Below are 25093 nucleotides of genomic sequence, written 5' to 3'. Positions count from 1 at the left end.
TGCAATGCCCTTTAAAAAGCTGTGGGTTTCCTGCAGTCTGTAAAAAGGGAGCCATAATTTTGACAAATTGCCAATAAATGTCAGGATTTATTGTTTTTTCCTAATCCCACTGTATTTTTAGTTTCTTTTCACAGTTTTTAACAGTCCAGCATGGAGTAGGTTGATCGACTTGGCATCAAGAGACTGTGGCCTGCTTTTAAAATGCTGTAGTATAAGATACCGTACAAAATAGCTGTAAGGAAAAGTTTAAGTATTTCTTTGAAATGTTCTGGAGTGATTAGGGTAGACTGAACTACATGAGCTGATAGTTAATCTTTCATATAATTAAAAAGTATATACACTTTTAACATTTTAGTGTATTTTTACAGAAACCCATATAAGGTAAAGATTCATCTCTTCTGTGTTCATACCAGTTAATTATAAAATTGCGGATGAGGTTTGGTGGGGTTTTTTTAGGTAGATATTGAAAGAGTAAAGTTATCCGTGAGCATGACAAACGGGTAAGGTTCATAATGCATCTAGACCACATATGTTTTAATTTGCCTCCAAATAGTCAGTTTTTCAGCGCATTGAACAACTGAGCTAAAGGACGGTGCATCAAGATGCAGATCCTGTTCTGAAGAGAAATAGTGATTATAGCTTTGTTACCTAAGAAGTAAATATAATGGTGTAATCATGATTAGAACCCATTCTTTTTAATTAAAAACTAAATCAGTTTGAAGTGAAAAATATTACTAGGTTGTGATTTTAGGCTAGAAATGATACTAAGAGGGCAGTTATCCAAAAGAAGAAATTAACCAAAAAAACCAGATTGTTAGGAATCAAAAGGGATTGCTGAGCTTCTTGTGGAATGAGTTCCTCAAGAATAGCACTGAAGTTATTTTTGTAAATTCAGCATGCATGAACACAAAAACCTAAGTGTCCCAGAAGATGCTGATTCTCCTAAAACCAGAGACACATTAGTACAGATGAGAGCACCGATGTTTTGTTTTAACCACTGGGAACACCAGAGAGTAGAACTCAGTTCCTAATGTAGCATGTTGCCATCCACTTTTCAGCACATTTTAAATATAAACTGATCTGACTTCTTTGCTTCCTGTTTAATAAAGCAAGGCAACATGCGTATATGCTGGGTTGCAGATCACTTCGCTCTGAAATTAAAGGAGGAATTAGCATTATAGCATATGGGTTTACATTGGAAGATAGCGTGCCCAGAATCAAGCAGGTATAGAAGAAGTAGTTGGGTGTCTCTCTACACGCCCCTATTTTCTTTTGGTTTTAAATTGTAGAATCACTTGCATCTGAACAAGAAAAATATTACTGAAAGCAGGAAGCCACGGGTCATTATTTACTGCTGAAAAGTGAAAGCACAATATGAATTTGTTAAAACATTAGCAGATTGTGATTAATTCCAATCCTTACATATATTTTCTTTTGCAGGGTAATTTGATAACAGTACAGGAAAAATAATGTTCGTGTGCCTTTTCTTGTTTAAAAAAAAATCTGAAAAGATGTTGTAGACTTCAAACAGAAAATCACTTGCATAGGAGTTTGTTAGGAGTATGAAATGAAGGTTGGCATTGCTCACTATGCAATAGATAGTTGAATTTGGGGGTGGGGGGAGCTATAGTGACATAGATTTTTAGATCCAATTCATCTTTTTGTTGGCTTCTTTGGAAACTAGGGCTAAAATTGCATTTTGTTACTGCCTCCCTTGGATCGTTATTAATTGATTCTTTATTATGAAGCCAATCCATATATATCTTCATTGTGTCCTGTGAATGTTTGAACCTTTTTTTTTTTCCAAAACAAGTCAGAAATATTGATTTAGAACGGAGAAAGCCTTCCATATTTAGAGAACGGGTTATTAGAGTCAAGGTCACTTTGTTTGTGGAGGCTGAGAGGGCAACAGTTGCTTGAAGGAAACACTAGGTGACTGTTACGCTACAGAAAATGTTAAGCTTGTGTAAACAGATCTGCACTCACTGTTTCTGCATTATTCCTCTACAGAGGTGGTTATGAACCAGAAGCCTAAACAATGTGTATATTGTGTTACTGTTGCATATATAACTAGAAGGCTGAAGGGGAAATGAAAAAATCTATATTGATTCCTAAGCATTAGCTTGCAGTTGCGGCTTTCCTTAATTCAGATCCAGAGGTTATCAGTTTTACGATTTGTCATTGGAATGTTTCATTATACATTCTATAACAATTTTGATTGCTTATACGCTGAAGAAAAAAGTGAATCAAAACTGGTCAGGCCCCCCCCTTTAATTTCAAACAGTAGTTCATATCCTTTATCAAAAGACTTAATTACATATGAGATATCACTCGGGTACCAGGCTTTGTGGATATGCTGAAGTGTCTCCTGAAATTGTTAGTATATTCATGCTGCATGAAATTTTCTTAAAATAAAATAAAGACAGTGCTTATTAAAATTTTCCGTACAATTTTGATAAGTAAAGTCTGTCTTCTTTCACCAGTATTTGTATTTCTAGTTACCATGAAATTCCTAAAATCCTTATTTCCCGATTTGGAAGTGTTACTGCATGGAAAGTTTTAGGTATGAGATGCTTTGTAAAGGCAAATATTTATTCAGCAGAATTGGGGTAATTTAATACATTTGCCTTCCATTTAAGACTGCACCTGTTTATTCAACCTTTATAGTTAGTTTCCCTTACTATACTAAGGATTTTTGTCAGCATTTCTGAGATAAAACACTGTATTTCTAAAATTTTCTAGCAAGGTGTATATAATGTATCTGGTTTCTAAAGGTGAATGTTCCTATCGATATTAAATGGGAGCGTTCTTAAAAGTTATTTGCAGAATATGCCCCTAGATCATAATTATTTATTTTATTTTCTGTATTTTATTGCTCGAGATAAAGATGTTAGGAAATGTGAGGAGCGATGTCGTTCAAATGTGAACAAATGACAGTGAAGTAACAAGGGAGATATCTGTTCTTTCCAGCGTTGCTTCTGGGTTTTTTTGTCCTATGACTAAAAACTATAGGTTTATTAAAGAGGAATTTTCTCAGGGCTACTGCTACTGATCCCTTACTTGAATTAGGTAACTTAATTCCATCTGAGGAAATAATTAAAATTAGTAAGTTGTTTCATTCAGAATGAGAAGCAGGTATGCGTGCTGGAAAATGCACTTACATGTCTTCAGTTTGCTGATTTGTACCTTGAGGAGAAGGGCTATGTCATTAAACCGCAGGACACTTCTTCCAGTGAGCGATACCCGGTTAAGAAGGATTTTTGCAAAAACTTCCTAACCTCTTAGAGAAGTTATTACAGTAAATTGGATATGCGATATGCCTGATTAAACATATTCCCACATACGTATTTACTCTGAAACCTAAAGCCGTTCCAAAGTTCACTTTGCTTGATTAAGACCCACGGAGATCTCATAAACTCAATAGAGTCAAACTGCATCAATCCTCAGGTGAGAGACCTTCAACTAATATTTTGACATTCCACGGTGTTCTTTTGTTAGCTAGTCATGGAATACAGCGTGCAGCATTACGGAAGTCCTCTGCAGTTTGAGTTAGGGCCGTACTTCTCGCTTTCTTCTCTGAACTGATGAAATACTGCTGTGCAGTGGGAAAAGGCAGCTATACACTGCTTGGTTTCACAGCTTGGAACAAATCGTTACTGTCTGAAGTAAAGCCTAAATAATACGTGTTTCTAACGTGTTCCTTAGAATGTGGGAGCAGTTCAACTATGGACAAGAAATGAAAAATTATACTATACCCCATTTGAACTAGGGGAAACGGGCAGAGTACGGTAACCTAAGTTATAATTTTGTTTGAACACTGAGGGTAAATAATGTTAGTCTTCAGAGCAATCTCGTGATCTGGTAGTTTTCCCTACTTTTCTAAGGTAACTAATAACCTGGGTAGAAAACAAGTAAAATTTCTTTGACATCTATTTGATGTGTTTAGAGATACTATTAGCTACTCATGCTATATTTTCAGTGTTGCAAGGAAAGAACGAATTGCACAAAACTGTAGCAAATGATCCTGTAGAAGTCCCATGCACAGATCTTAGAATTCTTTTTTGTTTGTTTGGGTTTGTGGATTTTTTTGTTATTGGAAATTCCTTTTGACTGGTCTGTGTTTCTAATAACGTTAAATCTGCTTTTCCCTGTTTTGTTTTTTTTTAAGCTAAAGTAAATATCATGGCAATACATAGTTGTGCACCTTTTCGCCTGGCATGAATCAGTGAATCAAGTGTATTAATCCAATGTATTGATCACGCAATCCTATTGCAGCCGAGGTGATCTCTACATTTCTCGGCTGCATCTCCAACTTGCTTAGGTACTGTGTTTTTCTTCCCGGGAGAAGTCTCCTGGCACACAGTCCCATTGTAACTGGTAACACCCTGCCTGTCGCAGCATGGCCAAAAAACTATCAAATATAGATGCAAGGCAACCAAGTTAAAAGCCTAGTTGGTGCTTCTGATGGCTTCATCAGAGAAATGGAAAAGAAATACCCTGTCTATAAGCAGAAAGACTTAAGTATTTGTTCTAGAGAATTAAGGTCACTTCTAGTGAGGCTACTAAGGGAGGAGCAGAGCTAGCAGTTTCCTGATAGTAAATATTTTTAATGTAATGCAAGCAGAGCTTCAAAAGTCCTTCCTCTTTCAAAGGTCTTCCAAGTGCAGATGAAATACTCTTGGCTTTCTTGGGGGTGAAATGGTGAAGATGATCTCCCTGGTAAATCAAAATCAGTTTCTCAGATCTATTTAGTACTTTAAGCATCAAGGCAACCGGCTATGTTTGAAGGATTACGAGTTTTTTTTCTTTTGCCACTTAGGCAGATAAAGAAGGAACAAAAAGAGAGCTATCCTACACTTCGTCTGTGCGTGCATGATTAAAAACGGTTTATTTGTGAAAACAACATTTTTATTTCTGTAGTTTGTGCGGTTGGTAGATAAAAAACTGGAAAATTGCATGATGCTCATGGGGCTTATGTGTACTGAAAAGGGATGCAGAATGGATGCCTAGCATTTAGAGTTAAAGGCATGTTTATAAAATATATTTTATGCAGTGAAATATTCATCTTCTATCCTACATCTGCCAAACAACTCAGCATACACTAATACTCACATATCTCAGAATGCATTGTTTATGTATTTTAATTTGTTCTACATATGTTGCAGAATACTGCCTCTGTGTCATGGGCATTATTTCATCTTTTACATTTGTGCATATTTAAACTCCATAAATTCTAGCTATAACAAATATGTGAGATATATTTATTTTAATATTCAAATATCCATTATCTTGTGTCACTTCTAATTATATTTTAGTCATGAAGATTTAGGATTCCTGCAAGCCAGAAGGGGTATGAGAAGCAAAGCTTTTTTAATTCCAGACTATACCTCAGTACCTCTTAAAAACTTCCTTTTTTTCTTCAGCGCTTTCTTTTGATTTCCCTTTCGGACAGCTGAAATGTTTGGAGACTCTAGCCTGAAACCATGCAGTGTGCAGCCCTTTAATCGAATCCATGTAATTAATACTTTAAGAAGATCAGCTGTAAAATATAATACATCCATCTATTATAGCACTTTTCATCCTGAAGGGCTTCCAGAGTTCTGTACCAAATTAAGGGATAGATGCTCGTAGAGCATACTAATCTGTTACACAGTAAGAGAGGAAAGTGGGTACTTATGTTAGGGCTCATATTTATTCTTCTGGTAGAGATAACCTGCACCCTTACACAGAATCTGCATTTGCGTACTTGAGAGTTAATTGCTGAATTATAAATTCCATGCAGACGTCAATATCTGATGAATAGCAAGTAATTAAATTGTAATAATGCCTGAGAAAACTGGGATTCCCTGCCTTGAGAATTATGAATTATAAAGCTCTAAAACTGAAGGGTTCATAAATAATTCAAGCTGGAAGGGATGTCAGGAAGTCATCTAGTCCAACCTCCTCCTCAAAGCAGAGTTGCTTGTGAGGTCAGACGTTCGACTCAGGCCCATAGTTTTTAAGGTGGGCTTCTTACAGCCCTCTCTGGTACACTGGGTGGGCTGTTACCACTCAGCACCAGAGCCAAGCATCTTCTGTAGCATATTGAGCAACGGAAGTATGTCATACCTGCTTGTTCTCCCTGCAGCGCCCTGCTCGTGTATGCGTGCGTGTGCACACATCCCATTCCCTCACACCTCTGAATTCGAATAGAATTAGAAATACCCGTGTAAACTACTGTTAAGTAGTACTGACGTAAGAGAAACAGTGCTGTTTCGTCGCTGTAAATGCTGGCTTAGCTTACTAGAACATTTTGGTCGACTTAAACTCCTTTGCTTTCTAAAGCCATTTGTATGTTAAAGGAGTTATGGTCAAAGAAACACAGTTTGTATTTGGAGCAAAAGTGGATAATATGTGATTTTATATATATATATATATAAAAAGGTTCTTATTTATAGCATGAAGGAATTCATTCCACAGTCTTGAATCGGCTTCTTAAAATCTCCACCTCCTACACGGATAAGATTAGCTTTCGTCAGCTTAGCAGAGCTCTTGACCCCAGTTTCCATCCCTGTACCTTAGGCAGTCTCTTAAATATCCTGAACCTACCAGATGAGAAGTAAGGCCTTGAACTTGATTTTTAATTCCTTTAGTAAGCCATTGTTGAGAGAATTAAAATATATTTTGTGTACCTGTTCTCGTTAAGAAGAAATGCTTCAGCATTCACATAGCTGAATTTGGCTTACGCCTGTATATATTGCATTGCTGAACGGGCTGTGAGGGAGGTACGAGATGGAGTCTGACAGTCCCTCAGAAGTGGTTGATAGCACGGCTCCTGGATGGCCTGTGGTTAGGGTTTGCGAAGTGAATAAAAGTATCCTGAAGTTAATGACTGAACTGAGAACTCTTTTCCCCCAAAATCCAAAATTGCATTAGGTCTAGCATGTTAGTTTAGGTTTAGTAAGACTTTATAAAAATGTTTGGAAGTGGAAAACTTGATGCTAGTCATACTTGGCTAGAATGGATGCATCCAACCGTTGCTTCTTTGTGGAATGGTCAGGCTGCTGCCAGTCTGATGGAAGGAAAGCGTCGTTTCTAAGTGATGTGTTGCCTTTCAGACAGGAGAAGCCCTGGTTATCCCTGACCCTTTCAGGAGGCAGGAATGGCTCTAAACCAACCAGCAACAGTTTGTAGTCCAAGGGTTTTCACCATGCTTGGTAGTCAGTTTAACACATCGAAACTAGAGAAAACCCATGCTTTTCTGAAGAACAAGCACTCTGTGTTACTTCTGACTGCTATATGAAGGGCCCAGGTACAGCAAACTGCCATGAACCTTGAAGCTGTGCGGTAGCTGATTGAAATCCATGTAATTCTGTTGAATTTGGCTGAATTTTGCCAACGTGGACCAACTTGTCTCCTGGCCCTCAGCTGATACAACCGAGAAGGATGAAGAAGTCAGTCCGGTCCGTGAAGAAGGATGTGATCCCAAGACATCTAGCCATCGGATTTAACGGTTGATTTTACGTGACAGTGTGTCAGTTTTTCTTAGATAAGCTTTTCAATATTTGCGGTATACCTTGTGTTTGACAGAGCTAATGCTGAGGCCTTGCCTGTAGTGTCAGCTTTCATCTTCCACACAGCTTACCTGTTGGTGGCTTTGGTTTTCTCGCCTTTTCTGTCTGTGTGTTGCTTCTGAAGAGGCCGGAGTTTGAAAGCATGCCTTACGGCCATTTTGTGTTAGGCCGTCGCTGTTTGCAGAGTGCTGGAAACTATTTTATTGTTACCAAATCTGATTTAGAGGCCTGGAGTCAGGTGTAGATGTGTGAGCGCAGCAGAGGACAATGTTGCACACTTAAATACAAATATCCTGTTTGTAGGATAGTTCTACGTCTACGTAAGTCCTAAAGAATTACTTTAATGTGGTTATATTTAATGTATCTATACATTGAGCCTACCAGAAAATGTCTGATTTAACTTGGCTTGCTGCTTACCTTCTCTGCCTCCGCCCTGAAACTTTGTCGCAACAAATAATGTTGCTTACAAATACTTTCTGAGCAGTGAAGTTAGTGATTGTGATTTTCCTTTAAAATTTCAAGTAGAAGAAATGCTGGGTGGCATTTGTGTCCTGAGAAAAGCTAGCCGGTGACAATGTAGTCTCCTCTGCTGAGCCATCATTCGCAGAGGAACAGTACAGCTGCCTCGCTGGAGGGTTTTTAATCAAATGAGAGATCTGGGAGTACCCTGTACTGCCAGACCAAGCCTCGGTCGCAACAGGCGATCCGGCCCTTGTCAAGCCTCGTCTTGTACTTTTTATATCTGCAGGGTCTTAGACTGTAAACATTTGAAATTAGGCCCTACCTTTGTGGCATTTTGATGTATACAGGGATTTTAGAAGTTCATATCTGAGCAGGTGAAGGAGGGAGCTTACCGCTGCTTTTATACAGGCTGCATTCACAGTACCATTAAATCGGGTTCAGCTTTGGGTAAGCGTAGCACCGTGCTGTCTCCCTTGGCACGCTTAGTCTGCCTGGCAGCGCGGGATGGAGTAGCAGCATCCTTTGTTGTCTGGGCTCTGTATGAAAACTGCATAAAGGAACGCGAACGTAGAAAAACCTTTAAAACCACACCAGTTAGTGCTTTCCTCCAAATTAGAATAAAATACTACAGCTACTTCAGTCAGTTGGGTATGATTCCGAGTTCATAGATAGTCTTAGCTGTTAAGAATAGTAGAACTAGGGCTTTGCATTGTTTTCTGTCTGAAACAAGGAAAAATTAGGTCATTTATGTGGAATTTCCTAAATTTCAGTTAGCCAAATGAAACTGAGCTTTTGAAACCTAATGTCTGGGATTTGAGAGCACAATATCAAATATCATTTTGCCAATACAGATACCACTTAACATAACAATTATGTTGTATTTTTTCCTCTTTGTCTTCCTATGACAGGAAGAGGGTAGGATGGGTAAGGAGTACGGAAAAGCGACACGAATTTATGCATCAGTGTATACGAGATTCTTGAAGCTTTGTAGTTAGTAAGTGTATCTAGAAGTATACCAACACTTCACGAAAACATTTATTCAAAAAAAGTTCAAATGCATATTTTTTAAAAGCTATGGCTGCCACGTATATCAAATAATAAAAAAGCAAACAGCACTGTGTGCAAGGAGGTTGAGTAGCAATTACTGTGTGAATCCTAATTTTTATGAATGAATGGCTGAAACTCCCTGCCATAACACTGTGATTAAGATAGGGATTTTAGTTATTACATTTTAATAAGGTTACATATTCTTTTAAATGTGAGGTCAATGTTTTGCTTGTTACTGTTCAATCGACTGAATTTACACATCCTGTCTGACAGGTCACTTTATCATTACACTGCCACTAAACTATTTATATAGACATTATTTTAGAGATAAATCCAACTTGAGAAGGCTTCTTTCTCAGAAACGATATTACATATTACAAAGGATGATGCCAGTCCTTGTATCCCATATCAGAAACATTAATACAATAAAAGGTTATGGTTGTGGTACTGGTTTTATGAATGCAATTTCACCCAGAATTATATTCTAAATGGGTTTTGTTAAAGTAAGATTATTTTGAAAGAACCAGCTAACTTAAATACAAATTTTACTGCATCTTTTATGTATCTTTTTATTGGGGATATGAATATGAGTTGAATATGAGTCTTGTTTGAAAAGAACACACTGTGTAACTTGAATGTGCTGCTAGGGTCACATTTCAGCTCTGGCTGAAAATGTCAGCAAATAATCTGCTTAACCTACAGAAGAAACTGTGTGGCTCTGCCACCGCTTCTGGGCCGCGGCGGTCTTTACTGATGTCCGTCTGTTCGGTGTAACTGCTTTGCTCGTGCTGGTACGCATCCGAAACTATTGTCACCTGATCGTTGATAAAGCCCGCGCGCGCAGAGCTGGTTTCTGTGCAGGACGTGATGTGTCTTGGTGTCAAGGTTCGCAACATCGGGGCGCGCAGACAACACGCTGCCTGCGCGCCGCGCTCGCCCCGTCCCTTAGCCCTGCCTGCAGCCTGCGGGTGCCGTGCGGGCAGTGTGGACACCCCACACTGGCAGGGCTGGGTCTGGCCTCTTGGCTACAGCAGAGCTCTTGGTGTCTTAGCATTGCAGAAGCTCCTCGATCTTACGACTAAACTTCCCATCAAGGCAGTCTCCCTTCCTTCCTGAAACTGTCTTTTACATATATAAATAGCCCGAATTCTTGGGCTCAGCTGAAGCTCTCTGTGTATACTCAGCCTCCCGAGCAGACGTGGATTTGATTATTGATCTGTTTGGTTTCCTCAAGCCTCAGGACAACGTAGCGCAAACTGTCACCCTCCTTTCCCTGCCCAGCTGTCGGCAGCTTCAAGGGGGGTGACACCAACAGCTGGAGGTAATTAGAGAACTGTGTTGGTTGTGCACAAGAGGGACCTCGAGGGTGTCTCCCCCAGGAAGGTAATGGGAGCCCATATGCTTGGGTCGCTTAAAATGAAGTTGGATAAACCAGACTCTACTGCTGGGAACAGTCCCTTGTTAACAAGGCGTGATGCTCTGACACCCGTGGGGTTCTTTTGAGTCTCAAATTTTTGTGACCTGTATTGCAACGTGAGCTTTCCTCTGTCTTCTGTGCGTGTCTATCTTTTTTTATTTTTTTGTTTCTTCACAAAGATGCAAGTGACTTTTCTTGAGACTTCCTTCCAGCGTTTCCCCTTTGGGTGAGGTTTACTTCTCTTCTAAACAGTCACACGTGTTTTTCTGACATTTTCCTATTTCGTCTGGAAAGCTGGATGTTCTCCGACTTCCTCCTACCTTTACACATGAAAGACAGAAATTGCATAGATATATAGTAAATAGAATTTAGAAGGAAATTGTGTTATGGCATACATATCCCCAGCAATTTAAGGAACCTTCCTTAACGTTCATAATTGTCTGCCTGCACAGAAGGTATTAGAGTGGAGGAATTCAGGATTCTTGAAACTTACTTCTCAGCCTTTCCTTTTTTCCCCACCTGTTCAATAAATAAAATTGTAGCTGGCCCACTCTTTAGTTTTAACTCAGGCTTGTGTTCATCTCCCCTAACATATCTGCAAATAGTTATTTATTCCATACATTCCTTTGTTTGATATCTAGCTTAAAGAAATATTTAAGCTTAAAGATACTGTATTCCAGACTAGAGCTGCACTACATGTGTGCTAAATGGGGAGAGGTGCCGGGAACCCATTCTATCCGCTTGAAGATATTTTTTGGAGGAATTTGGAGTATAGATGGCCGATAGACAGCTTTGAATCAGAAGGACTAAGGTGATGTAACCTCTTGATTTCGATCTAATTTTCCATGTACAAACTGAGTAGAGGCTAAAAACAATGTTCGCTTCTCTTAAGTAGTTACGAGGTATCGCCTGGAGAGATTTTACTTTTTTTTCCTCCTCTCCTATTCCTCTTTTTCCTATATAATTACACTAAGAGGCTACCTGTTCCTTCAAAGTTTGAAAACTTTAAAAAGAACAGGCGTTTTAAAGTAGTTTATGCAAAGGAGAATCTATGTATGCCTGCGTAGCTGGGTACATGTGTATTTGTATACCTGGAGTTTGTGAGCATCAGTGGAATGAAAAGGAACTCTGTGCAGAATTTACCCAAAATCGCATTAGAATTTTTGAGGTACTGCCTACATGGAAATTAATTTGCTGAGTTCAAAAATGAATTAATCACCTTACAATTCAGTCTCAGAATAATTTCATTGTAGATGAAATTTATGAGTATTCTCTCGTAAATATATCTGGCACTATTGTTTTCTTAGAAACAAGCACTGTCTGTATTTATTTTGCTTATTATTCATAATGATTCTGTAGATTTTCTTGTTAAATTCAGCTTTTTATAAATCTCTTGTAAGTTTTGAGAACGTGAAACTACTAGAAATAGGTAAAGCTTACATAGGCCTGGAGGAAGCAGTAGACTTGATTTTGCTCACAAGGACCTCGATAACCTCAATGTTTGTTTCTTTCTAGACTCAATATTTATTTTTCTGTTGTTGCTATGAAAAACACTTTAATTTGTATTGTTATAGCATCTTATAAGCTTAGAAGAAAAAAGGGACAGACATTTTAGCAAGGCTTGTTGCGATAGGACAAGGGGCAATGGTTTTAAACTAAAAGAGGGCAGATTTTGACTAGATACAAGGAAGAAGTTTTTCACAACGAGGGAGGTGAAACCCTGGCCCAGGTTGCCCAGAGAGGTGGTAGATGCCCCATCCCTGAACACATTCCAGCTTAGGTTGGACAGGGCTCTGAGCAACCTGATCTAGTTGAAGATGTCCCTGCTCATTGCAGGGGGGGTGGACTAGATGACCTTTGAAGGTCCCTTCCAACCCAAACTATTCTATGATTCTATGATCTTCCAGGCCCCGTCATGGACTGTAGCAATGTGGAGCTCTACAAATAACAAAATCTAGTATTTTAAGCTCATTTTGTCTTTGGGATTATAAGGGCTTTCAGACAGGAGCTTCTTTACCTATTGTGACTAACCAAAGGTTTTGAACTGTTTTGATCCATTTTCTCCATTAATACTAATAATGTTAAATAAGATTAATTTAATAATTGTGTGTATATAGTAGTAGTTGACTAAATACTCCTCATCATATTGACATGTTCTCATTTCTCATAGTTCTGTTAAACAGTGCCCTGTTCTTCTGATACTACATTATTTACTTAGCATCCATGGTAGATCCTCTTTCTCTTGGTAATAGGCACAGTCAAGAGACAGAAATCTAATTCATTCCTAGAAGACGAAACTCAACTGTTTTATGGCAAAGATACCACAGTTTTTTTTTTCCTTGAACCATGTTGTTATCGAGTGTTCATTTGAACTATGTATCACCAAAGTTCTTTGCATTGTAATGTTCGGTCATCATGTGTGCATTGGAATGGATGAGCTGAGGAAACGTAAGTGAAGGGCTTTCAAGTACTGAGAAACAGTGTAGGTAGGGGGCAAGTGTCCCCGTGCACTGAAACAAAATAATTTGCTAAATCTTTGCTTACCAAATTGTAGAGTTTCAGAGTTCTCTTAAAGACCTTGCTGTAATCCATGAGAGTCAATGTTCTCATGCTACTGTAGATGCGGTATGATATTAACTTGCCAACTTGCTTTTTAAACTACGAGCAAGTTAAGGATGTAACAGCCTGTTTTAACAAAGATAAGTAAGAAACACCATGAAATCCATTAATGAATTTGTTGTGTTACACCAATTATTTGGCTGTTGGGAAGAAAACTAAGAGAGGAAATAAATTCAGGCATTAAACACTAGCCCTAGTGGTCCAGAACTGCAAGATTATAGAGATTGTTCTCTTCAATGAGAATGCTGAAAAGTGGTTGGAGATCTCATGTGTACAAAACACCAGTTTACATCACTCTCTGTTAGATCCACAAATATAATCCCTTTATTTTCTCCTTTTCCATTACCACAGCCTTCCAGCATTTGCTTTACATGAATGCTGGGCATTTGCCTGTCTGTGGTATAGAGAGGAATTAATTTTATTATTTTGATTTTGAAATCCTCTCAGACTCCGACGGTCCCTCACAACGCTAGTCACAGATTCCTGATGCTGCATTGCAAAAAGTACTGAAATCTTTCTTGCTGTTTTATTTGTAAGTGCGTATGTACCTGTATTAAAGCTTCCAGTGAGCAGTCCCACGGGCAAGGTGGAGACTGAAGGAGAAGGGAGGCTGCATGGTTTCACCTCTAGCAGCAGCAGCCTGTGCAGAGTCATTGCTAGAAAAGTGTGAGACACTTGAACTGCTGTTGCCCGTACTCTGCCTGTTCTGTGAATAAATAGGTTGTCAATCTAGCGCTTTAAACAAGCACTTTCTTCTTTTTTTAACCTGGCTTTTTGACATTTTCCATTAAGCATACTGTAACAGAAGAGATGAGTAGACTTCCTCTGCACACCAGGAACAGCAACCTGTCTGCTTGGCATGAAGGGCCCTTTTCTGTGCTGTGACTGAGAGCTTCCTACCATGGCAGGATTACTTCTTAAGGTTAGATGTTGATAGCCTTTCCCTCTGTGACTACCTTACTCTCACTTTGACTACCTTACTCTGTGAGAGAATTCATAAGAAAGCCAGGAGGTAACACACTGCCCGGTGTGAGCTAGGACTGCAGAATGAAAGCAAGATTCAACAAAGCTCTCGGAGTTAGGATACGCTTCATACAGTGCGCATTTCCAGCAAAGGCCGCATGTCCAGCTGTGAGCACTGAGCGTTTGCTCTTGGGCACTTGGGACACTGTCCGCCGTCAAAACCCGTTGAAGTGCATCAAGGCCCATTAGCCACGTGCAAATGCTGTGTGCAGAGGATGTGCATCGGTACTAATCATCAGCACATGTGCATGCAGGAGGATTTAAATAGAGATATTCAGTGCACTGCCTAAATATAAACTTCTTTAGAAGTAAAGCTGTTATTAATAGATTGTAATGGAGCTCTGTTGTCTAGTTGGTCAACAGGCTGTTAGAACAAATTTTGGTTTAACAGGCTGTAATGCTATGTAAATACTTCCTTGAAGAATGACAGGCATGAACAGAAATGTGCATAACCGTGCAAAATATCTAAATAGTTGTCCATTACTTAAAGCAGTTTTGAAAGTCAAGACGTCATTAATTTAATAGATCTTTTAAGGAAGATGTTATTGTCAAAGTACTTGGATCTTATTCTAGTCTACTGCTGGCTTTTTCCTTTCCCTCTAATGTTTATGTTATTGAAACACAAAATCTGTCTTTGGGAGGCCAGAGTTAAATATGCTCCACAGAGGTAGCATAGTGTTTCCTAGCAACATCATGTCTATAACAGTGATGCTTGCTTCTCTCTTTAAGCTAAAAGCAAAGTCATGTCCATTAATCCCCAGCTGCACATAAAACTTTTCAGAGATTTTGCTAGCTCCCTACTGTTCATGTTTTCATCTTGCTCATATGCTGCAAAGCAAACTGCTTCGGTGATTTAATTCTCTTCAGTGCCCCAGTATAAAGCCAACTGTTTGTGTATATTCACAATTACTGTTTGTTTTTCATTTAAAACAAATAATTTGTCCGACAGTATGATGCCTTCCCTCAAACATTGTAACTTTGGTCATTCAAACCACCTGACAAATGAAAGAGTTAAAATAAATGCCTGCAAAGTAAGAGCTATTTTTCATAGCTAAGATATGTAATGCCGAAATAACCTTACTTTTAAGTGAAAGGGGCATTGTATTTTTTTAATACTTAACAGCATCGAAATAAAACTTCTAGGACTTCATTTTTATCTGCTGATAGCTTTCTGCGTAAAATGAACTGTACGGTCTTGGCCACGTTCATAGAGATCTGGTGTCTTACTCCACAGAGCTTTGGTGGAGACCAAGCTGCTGTGCCAGTGCTGGAAATGATACAGGTTCAGGCATCTTGGTAGGACAGTGCACAGAAACTTTGGTTGCTGTTTTCTATAGGGAACCTTTTCTGTGGGACAGCCGAGGTCTCAGAGGTCTCAGAACAGCACCTTCCACAGGCCCAGCATTCTTTTTTGTTTTTAAATAGTAAAGGAAACTTTCAGAATTACATCAAAAATTAATGTAGCTGTGGACTACTTAGTCCTATTAAAAGTTAATTAAAGACTGCACATTTATCAGGTAACAACCCAACAAGGAAAAGTAAAAGTGAATGCTACATATTGTGATAACAGCTGTGTGAGTACCAGGGATACGAGACAGCTCGCTTTCCCAAATGGGAAACTCCTGCAGCAGTGTGGAAACCAAGACAGGGTCAGAGGAACTTCTCTCCAGCGTCACCTGGCTACACAGAGGCAGCTGGGAGGAGTAGGAAGAGACACAAACTCAGAGCTGTGGCTTTCTGAACAGGTTTATAGGAACAGCCAGGCCGTGTAAATTGGTGATTTCTGGAAGGCTGTTCAACCTTACAGCACTAGTATGAAAGCTGTGCTAGTTTGACAGTTGTTCCTATTCCCAGTCATCTGCCCCGTTAGTTCCCTGGTGCTCTTAAAATGCCCGGGGAAGGAAGTGGAGTATGTAATTAATAGTCACAGCTTGGGGTCACAGTGGCAAATGCAAAGGACTAACCCAGCCAGTCGGTGAGACCTGAGAGGGCTGCAGCAGGTCCCTGCAGATATTGATGCCGATAGTGACCCATCGCTGCTGGTGGAGGTGAAAATGAGAAAGAGTGAAGCTTTGTGAGCTGTTTTGAGATGCAGTTTTCTGCCCAAGAACAACAGCAATGAGATGGTGGCAGAGATGGCAGGATTAGACTCTATTCCCAACCCAAATGAGAGAGCTTGTGAATGAATGAGATCCAGCATCTACTGTCAGTATGGCAGCACGGCCTTGGCCTCCTGCTTAGACTAATGAAAAGTGCTCTGAGATGCCTGCTGCAGGACCCTCAAACCTTCTGTCACCTCCACAGACAAATACACACACTTGTGTGAATTGGATATTGATGGATTTGATTGTATATACCCAGGCTTCACAAGCACCTTACAGGACGGAATTTGGTTTTCTTACCCCTTTTCATACTGAATATTCGGTTAGATACAGTAGTGCCTCTTGAGACTCATTTAGTTTCAGGAAGAAACAGTCAAGTTATTCTATTACCTATGCACACTTCGTAACAACATAGAAACAAATGAATATTTTTGTTCCTGATTCGGCTCTTGCTGTACAGTAAGTCACGTCATACACACAATCAATTCAAAACAGACGTCTTTTGTGAGATGTCTCTTCTAACGTATCTTTCAGAAAGCATGAAATGTTACATCATAATGTAAGTAAACTTCGTGTTAAATCAGTAGGTGTTTTAAAGTGTCCATTAAAGAAGGAAAATACTTTCAAAACTACTTATTTAAACTTTGCGTTATATATATATACTTTGCTCTGGAGAATTATGCAACACACACTGTAGAAGGCACCCTGAACGTTGACACGCTTGCTGAAGACATTCTCCTTCATATATGCGTATAGACACAGCTACGGTGGGAAAAGTAAGAGGCCGTGATCTTCTATCAGCAGGCCGTTGTTTCTGTCTACTGAGGATCTGAAACTTTACAGGGTTCTTAAAACATTTGTCCTGGCTGACGGTGGGACTCCTCCTCTCTTTTGGTCTGAGTTAAATCCCCGTTTCTCTGAGGTATCCCCTTTCTTTACCCTCCTTCTCCTCACCGGGGTTGTGGCTCTGGGCCAGGGGAGTGGTTGTCCCACCAGCCGCAATGAGCCTTTTTGTCTGCACAGTAATGTTGTCAGAAGTCTGAGTGGCGGCGTGAACCAGTGTGTCTTGTACTTACCTTCTCCATTTCTTCAACCAGATGGCTGCCCTGACTTGTGCAACGGCAACGGGAGATGCACGCTGGGTCAGAACAGCTGGCAGTGTATCTGCCAGACCGGCTGGAGGGGGCCTGGATGCAACGTTGCCATGGAAACCGCCTGTGCCGATAACAAGGATAACGAGGGGGGTGAGCAAAAGTCTTTCCGTTCCCGGGCCCTACAGAATGGAGGGCTATACGCGCTTTCTTCGGGAGTCATTTTCCTTCAGAAAGACTTCAGCTGTCATTGCTGTCAAGTGGTGGTGTTAGGTTTCTTTTGAGCCAAAATGAGACTGAGCTGTGGCCTTGTGGAGAGACGTGGTGACCCACAGCCCTGCGTCGGGACCGAGCAGGCAGACTCGGTCCCACGCCGCACCACACTGAGGCCCACGGTGGAGAGCATGGCCCAGCGAACCAGAACTTTTTCCTGTGGGCTCTTGGCGCACGTGAATTGCAAAACAACTTACCGTGCCTGTGTGCACAAGCGTAGCGGCCGATTGAGCAGGATATTTCACAATATTTTTTCTCCTCTGTGCTAGAGGCCAGGGTCCTGCTCTCATGTACACAACCTGTGTAAGTGGTTGTAGCTTGCTGTCATGCGGCACAGTTCGTGTGCCAGACTTTAAAGGACAGAGTGAGGTACACTGAAGAGTCATATATGGTAAGGCTCTGAGATCCCAGGTCAATTTTCCCTCTTCTTTATCAGGCATATCCATATTAAATATAGAATTTGTGTTCCATTTTTGTTTACCATCAAAGACAGCTTTAGTTTATCTCGTTTTGTAGAGCTTTCCATGGTGTATTAGGCTGTGCTGGGCTGAAAGCAGTTCTGAGAAGTTAGGCCATCTAAATAAGATTGCTTAATCTATCTCCTTCGTTTGAAGTAGCTTTCTTACACCTTTCATTGCAACGTCTTCAGTAAGTCACGTAGATTCTTTTTCCCTTACTTCTGCTCTTCATTAAAACTCAAACATCAGACACAGCTTTGAGACTCTTCACTTTTCTTTGGCCAATAATTAATCTAAAGAGCGCATCTGTTGTTTGCTGATTAATAAATGTTTTACTCATGGTATTTCCTAAAACTACAAAGAAACATTTGGCTTATTTGAATGGCTGCTTCTAAAGTAAAATTGTCATTAAGATGAGTGCTTTAATTTTATGTAAAATTGCAGGGTGTAGAAATTGTTCATAAGTCCCGAACTGAGGAACAGGTATATTTGGTTTTGATTACACAATATTAACCACAGCTGAATATCATCCATTAGTTTTAATCTGTAAATCCTCTGTTAGTTGTCTGGTTTCACATGTGATCGGTGCTTACAGAAATATTTTTAAAGAGCTGGAGCTGATTCAATTCCAGAAAACTGGAACTTGCTTTATAGCTGTTGCTGAATTCTAAAGAGCAGAACCAAAGTACCAAATTAAATTAGTTGGCATTTAACTATACAACAAAACCCACTAAACTGGCATTCAGATGCAGCGTAAGAAACTAAAAGGTGAACTCCTTAGGTTTGCAGTTTTAACAGGCTTTGAAGGAAAATTTGAAAATGGATGTATCATCAGATTTTCCTCAAAACAAGACATGAGTTTGGAAAACTTTATTAGAAATACTGGAATAAGATGTTTACTTACTTATCCAAGACAATATTCTGCACTTACAAAACAGATAGGCAAACAGGGGGGAAGAATGACCAGTGAGACCATCCAGCTGTTCATACCAATTTAAAATTGCAGAATTCTAAAACTTAGTTCATGGAAGGCAAACAGTAGTTAATCGAAGTCAAAGAATACATAGGACAAATATGCCATACAACAGTCATATAATACTAATCAGCAATACCATGTAAGATGCATGGTTCCTGGTTTACCGTAGTTGCACCTGAAAGAAAACTGGTCTAGCTGAAAGCTAGAAAGGTTAAGGGGAGAACTCTTCAGACGTTCTCAGCGCTTGCCCGTTGAAGTGGTTTTTCTTCCAGAGGCTAGAGAGGTTACTGCTCATTGCTTCTTGTGGGATTGTAGATAATTTGAAAACATATGCCTGTTCCAAGGTCCAAACAACCTGAAAAGTCCATTTGACGCACACCTTTGCACATGGGGATTTTATGGTAAAGGCAGAAATGAATCTCTTGTCTTCTGACCCTTAGCTCAGTACTTTAGTCTGACGATCATTACTGCTCTCTAATAGTATCATCCCTATTTATGTTTCTGGGGCATTTTTCTGTAAGGGAGCTTAGGTGACGTTCAACACCTGTTCAGCTAGCTGTTTCTCCACATGGGAAGGTATACCTGAAAAGCCGAACAAACCCTGTGATTCAACCACGCCGCGTGTTGTACACGGCGCAGCGGCACAGTCTGAGAGTTACCCACAGGCTGTGTGGAACTGCAGTACTCTTCTGTCTCTCTCATGCCTTGGTGATTTTTGCTGTTTCAGTTTGCTTGATTATATTTTAAGTTTTGGTTTCTTTCTCATGTTCTGAGATAGCGTGGAGTCCTTTCCAAAATGTGCTGTAAGGACAGAGTCATTGTCATTCCTCTCAGTTTGTCAAATTGTCAGTCGCTAAACTCAAAACTGAACATAACGTTAATCACTTAGTATCTTGGAGTGCAGTTCTGCCCTTGCCTTAAGCCGTACTACTCTTTATGTGTCTGGTTCACTACACATCTGGCCAGGAACATGTCCTGTGACCTAGATGTTTTGTTAATGCTATCACAGGGTAGACTACAGGAGTGCACAGGAATGGAGAGGAAGGAAGGGATGTGTGCTTCAAGATGCACCTTTATGTAATTGTCATTGTATATATAAAGGAACAGATAAAGTTAAGTTCTCTCATTAGGCAAAGCTGAAAACTGTACTATGGGAATCGATGTTAAAGATTCGGCTAGTTACCAGAACCCCAAGTTCCACATAAAACACAAGATTATTGAAAATTACAGAAATCACCTCTCTTTGCAGTCACTGTCTTCATTTGAAACTCGACTGAGTTTATTTGCAGCAAAATATTGAACTCAGTTGCTGCTCCATTACCAACATTGCTCTGTTAACATAAGCAAGTAGTTCTGGAGTAGTACTGAAGATGCAAGCTGTTCTTTCCAAAGGCAGTAGGGTAGCTAAAAATACAATTTTTTGCCTAAATGAGATCCGTATCTGGACAGCTGAACCTCCTCCCTTCTCCAGCCATCTATTCATGTTGTTAAAATATAGTTGCTTCAGTGTGTCACTGAAACACAGCTATCATTTTCCATCTTCCATTCGTCCCCGTGTGGCAACAGATTTAGCATATTTTGGTGCTCTTCTGCTGTTCAGCCATTCTTATTGCAATTGTATCTCACAATCAGATTCAAAGGCCTTAGGCCAAGTCTTCATTTCACGGATGTCAAGAGCAGCATTGCCACTGACTCCAAAGGGATTCCCATTTGTCCTGTTTTGTCTTATTATCTGCCACAATGTGAATTCCATACCATAGTTCAAAAAAAAAAGAAAAATGAAAGATTATACTTAATATTTTCTTTCAATTTTAGATTAATGCCCTTTAGTTGGCTTATTCCTAGAAGAGGCAGATGTGTCCTTGTCTTGTGGAGACTTACAAATCTTCATTTGAAATGAGATGTCAGTGTCTATGACTCACATAAATAAAACAGGATTCCAGAGGAGAGTGTCCAGAACTGTTTTCTCCTCTTAAGGCTGATCAGGTAGAGCTGTGCCTGATCTGAGGCAGCACTGGCAAATTCAACCGTATTTGTCCTTACCATCACATGTCAAATCCACATATGGGCTTAACTGGGTCTTCATTATGAACCTATCTAGGGTCACCATGGTGCATAGGCTACTTTGCTGGAAAAGCTTGAAAGTCTCTTATTTATTTATCTATCTATCTGTTTGTTTGTTCATTTTCAAGGGGGGAGCCTAACTGAAAGGTAAGGGTTTTCTGGCATTGACTCATTTTTAAGATCTTTTTTAATCTTACTGCGGCCACTTCTAAATCTAATTCCTTCCTTAATCGGTCCCTCAGTAGTGTAATAGTTATTAAGCATCTTTTGGAGGGATTAGAAATAGCTTTATTTTAAGACCTATACTTCTGATTGCAATGTATAATCCCCCAATAGACATGTATAACCCATTTAATTCATCGTGGATTTGTTTTGGGAAATTAAGGGATTAGAAATGATATTTTGAGGAGTGGGAGAAGGTACATCACTTCTTAAATTCATGCTTATTTTGACATATTGCATAAGGAAGTCACTACAGGGGCTATTTATTCCCATCTTTTAACACTAACTATTTTATAATAGTTTAGTTGTTCCGAAATTGCAAAACACTTTTAGTATCTTGGAACAATCTTCATAAATTGTGTATGTTTAACTAGATTTCACCTTAGACCTTACAGTGCTTCCAAGAAAATGAACAATGTAATGCACAGCAAACATCGTATTGCTTTGCTAAAGAATACTTTTACTAGGTGTTGGATGCAGTTGATACCAGGAGCCCATGTCTGAGGTGCCTTTGTCCCGAATTCTATGGGATAATTTGGGAGAGATATTTAAGAACTCTAGCTTCTGCAGAAGCAGCCCTGGCAGGAGTCCCATATCACCCACTTGGGTTACTCTTTCTAGGCTCTTCTCTTCCTTCTTTTGCTCTTCTCCCACCTTTTGCATCCTTGTCGTGGTTTAGCCCCAGCTGGCAACTAAGCACCACGCAGCCACTCGCTCACTCCCCCACGGTGGGACGGGGGAGAGAATCGGAAGAGTAAAAGTGAGGAAACTCATGGTTTGAGATAAAGACAGTTTAATAAGTAAAGCAAAAGCCGCGCACGCAAGCAAAGCAAGACAAAGAATTCATTCGCTACTCCCCATGGGCGGGCGGGTGTTCAGCCATCTCCAGGGAAGCAGGGCTCCATCACTCGTAATGGTTTCTTGGAAGACAGACGCCATAACTCCGAACATCCCTCCACCCCTTCCTTCTTCTTTGTCCCAGCTTTATATACCGAGCATGACGTTATATGGTATGGAATATCTCTTTGGCCAGCCTGGGTCAGCTGTCCCGACTGTGTCCCCTCCCAGCTCCCCGGGCACCCCCAGCCTGCTCGCTGCAGCCCAGCACGAGAAGCTGGACTGTCCTTGACTACTTAGCAACAACCCAAAACATCAGCACCTTATCAACATTTTCTCATCCCAAATCCAAAACATAGCCTCACACTAGCTTCTATGAAGAAAATTAACTCTATCCGGGCTGAAACCAGGACAATCCTTTCCAACATACTATACTCATGTTGATTTTTATTGACAAGAAAGTTAAATGACGTGATCTCAGAGAAAGGAAAATAGCCAGAATTTTGCTAAATTGGTTGTTTCAGATTCGATCAGGATGGAGAGGGCAGGTGCAGGCAGGTTTAAAAAAAAAAACACCAAAACTTGAATGCAGTCACTGCTTATATCATTTCACAGATCACATTTCTCCTCAAAATGTAATTATCTGGGCTAAAATTGGGTGGGGAAGGCAAGGAAGCAACCCGTAGCAGTATAGAATACTAAGCTAAATAGAATGAGGAATTCCTTGTTTGTTATGCAAAGTGGGACATTCTTTTTAAAATACATTTTAATTTATTTCCACTTTGCTTTCCAAAGAGAGTTGTGCATATCTCAGAAGGCAAATTTTGCCCTTCAGTTTGTTACTATACAGCTGTAACCCCACCAAGAAGTACAGTTAGCAGTAATTCTGTTTGGCACAATACATTAAAGATAATGAATGAGAGAAAGCCAGCTATCTGCTCCCATATGAATTCTCTTCAATTCACAAGAAAAATACATTTCTAGAGAAGTTCACTGTCAGGACAGTGCACTTGACTGATTGAAAGGCTGTTTATTTGAGTTGTCTTAGAAAACTCATCTCTGAAATTAGACAGAAAGCAAATAGGAAGAAAAGAGAAGTGCCTTCTTGCAATAAACATATAGAAAAAAATTGCTTTTAGAAAATTACAAATCTTGTGACTTGATACTGCATCAGGCTCATGACATTTAAGATAATAAAAGTATTTCACAGCATAAAAGCAAATCATGTAATTTAGCTTGCCTCAACAAGCATTGCCTCAGTAGGGGTCTCTAATTCAGCACAGACAAAAGATTTTATGAAGTTCTCAATATAAATACCCAGAATACTCTTGGCACAGAAAATACCTTCCCAGAGCCTGTACAATAGTCGGTTTTAGAACATTAAATGTAATGAGTAGTTGAAATCTATTGTGGATGGGGGCCAGAGTGAGTCATGTAGGCTCGAGTATAAATTCTGTATCAAAACTAGACATTATGTACGTTTGACAAGAGCTAATGAGTGTGCCTGTATGTGATTTTGTTAGGACTTCATGTCAGCCTCTAATCGCCTTTACACACATTAGCCAGCTTATCCTTACACTGTCCCTCACGGGATACGTTACTACAATAACGTGCTCTTATAACCCATGCAGAAGCCAAAGCAAGAAATTCAGTGACTGCAAATTCCACCGTTTAAAAAGCCACCCGTTGCTGTGTAGGTATCCATGTGTACACTGGAACTGAACAAACATTTTTTTCAGGATTGTTTTCACCCTGGAGCCCTCTAGGTCAACTCTGCTCTAAGCGATGTGTGGTTTGAAGTCAGAGCATCAGTAATCCACCAGTATTCACAGGTTCTGAAGGACCACTACGCGCTCAGTGCATCGCTGGAGCTACACCTGCAGTAGGTTCTTCTAGCTGGCGCTCTTAGGGATAAGTTTCCCAACTGCCAGAGCTCTGGGCAGCACAGGGATCCTGAGTGGGCACGAGAAGTGGGGCTGTTGCTCTACCATTGTGATATTCCAGGGTACTTTAAAACCTCATTCAGGAGCTTTTGGGGCATTCAGAGGCGCACCCATCTTACCACAGAAGCCAGGTTTCTTCTCCGTTACCACAATTTGGGATTTACAATCCAGCTTTTCCTGAAAGGCAGCTTTGGTTTAGGTTTATGGTTCCAAAAATACTCTGTTGTGCTCACAGTTTGTTATAAAAGCCAGTGGTATAATGGATATCGCAACAATTTAAGGAGAGGCTTTCCGGTTTGGCTAATTGAGGAACAGGGCTGGAACAGGATTAGAAGCATTTCCTTTCTTGTTAGCACCAGGAACTTCTGAGGACTTATTTTGAATGATGTATGCAAATATAGCTAACAGCAATTAGATCAAGCGACAAAAGTGAAAATTTGGGTTCAATATTAGATAAACCTTCCTGGTAATAAGATATACTGGGCTGTGGAATAGGCTGTCTATGGAAACAGTTCTGCATGCAGTTTTAGAGCTCAATTAAAATAGTTCTGTGTTGGCAGAGAGAAGGCCTACTCTTTTGATAATCTGATAGAGCATCTCTAATTCTTTCACCTTGGGTATATTAATACTACACATAATTAAAATCGGATCATGATAAATTAACTAATTTGCCCTTAGAGTGATCAAAGGCCCTTTTGCCCTCCGGGTTCGTAGTAGCTGCTGTTCTCCCCCCGCCCCCAGCCCCCCGCCTCCATTTTAATCATCAGTCTGAAATGTTTATTGGAAAAAGAAAAATTTCCAGGAATTATGCTCTGAAAGTCACCAGCTCCTGAAGCTAGCGAAGTGTAAGGATGCCCTCTACTGAGCATGTGCTCGGAAGTTGTGTCTTGGAAACAAAATTGTCCCCTGCTGGGTATGGAAAGCATTTTCTCAAGCAACTGGATGTCAGGGCAAAGTTGACTCACTCTAATGTGCATCGTGCATCGAACCTGAAGCACAGCCTGCA

The 25093-nt window shown here is 40.0% G+C and overlaps 1 protein-coding gene across 6 annotated transcripts in view; it reads left to right on the top strand.

Annotated features, from left to right (window-relative positions):
• The window catches only part of TENM2 (teneurin transmembrane protein 2), a gene marked incomplete at both ends in the record, with an annotated part of 548700 nt that overhangs the window by 475745 nt on the left and 47862 nt on the right, over positions 1–25093 (top strand). For all 6 annotated transcript variants that reach the window (XM_082006200.1, XM_082006199.1, XM_082006198.1 and 3 more), the window contains one exon: positions 17321–17467. In XM_082006200.1, coding sequence (XP_081862326.1) covers positions 17321–17467 — 147 coding nt within the window. The remainder of the gene's footprint in view (positions 1–17320; positions 17468–25093) is intronic.

The sequence above is a fragment of the Phaethon aethereus genome, assembly GCF_964289735.1.
Source record: "Phaethon aethereus genome assembly, chromosome: 14".
NCBI lineage: Eukaryota > Metazoa > Chordata > Aves > Phaethontiformes > Phaethontidae > Phaethon > Phaethon aethereus.
This window is presented reverse-complemented; position numbering and strand designations above follow the sequence as displayed.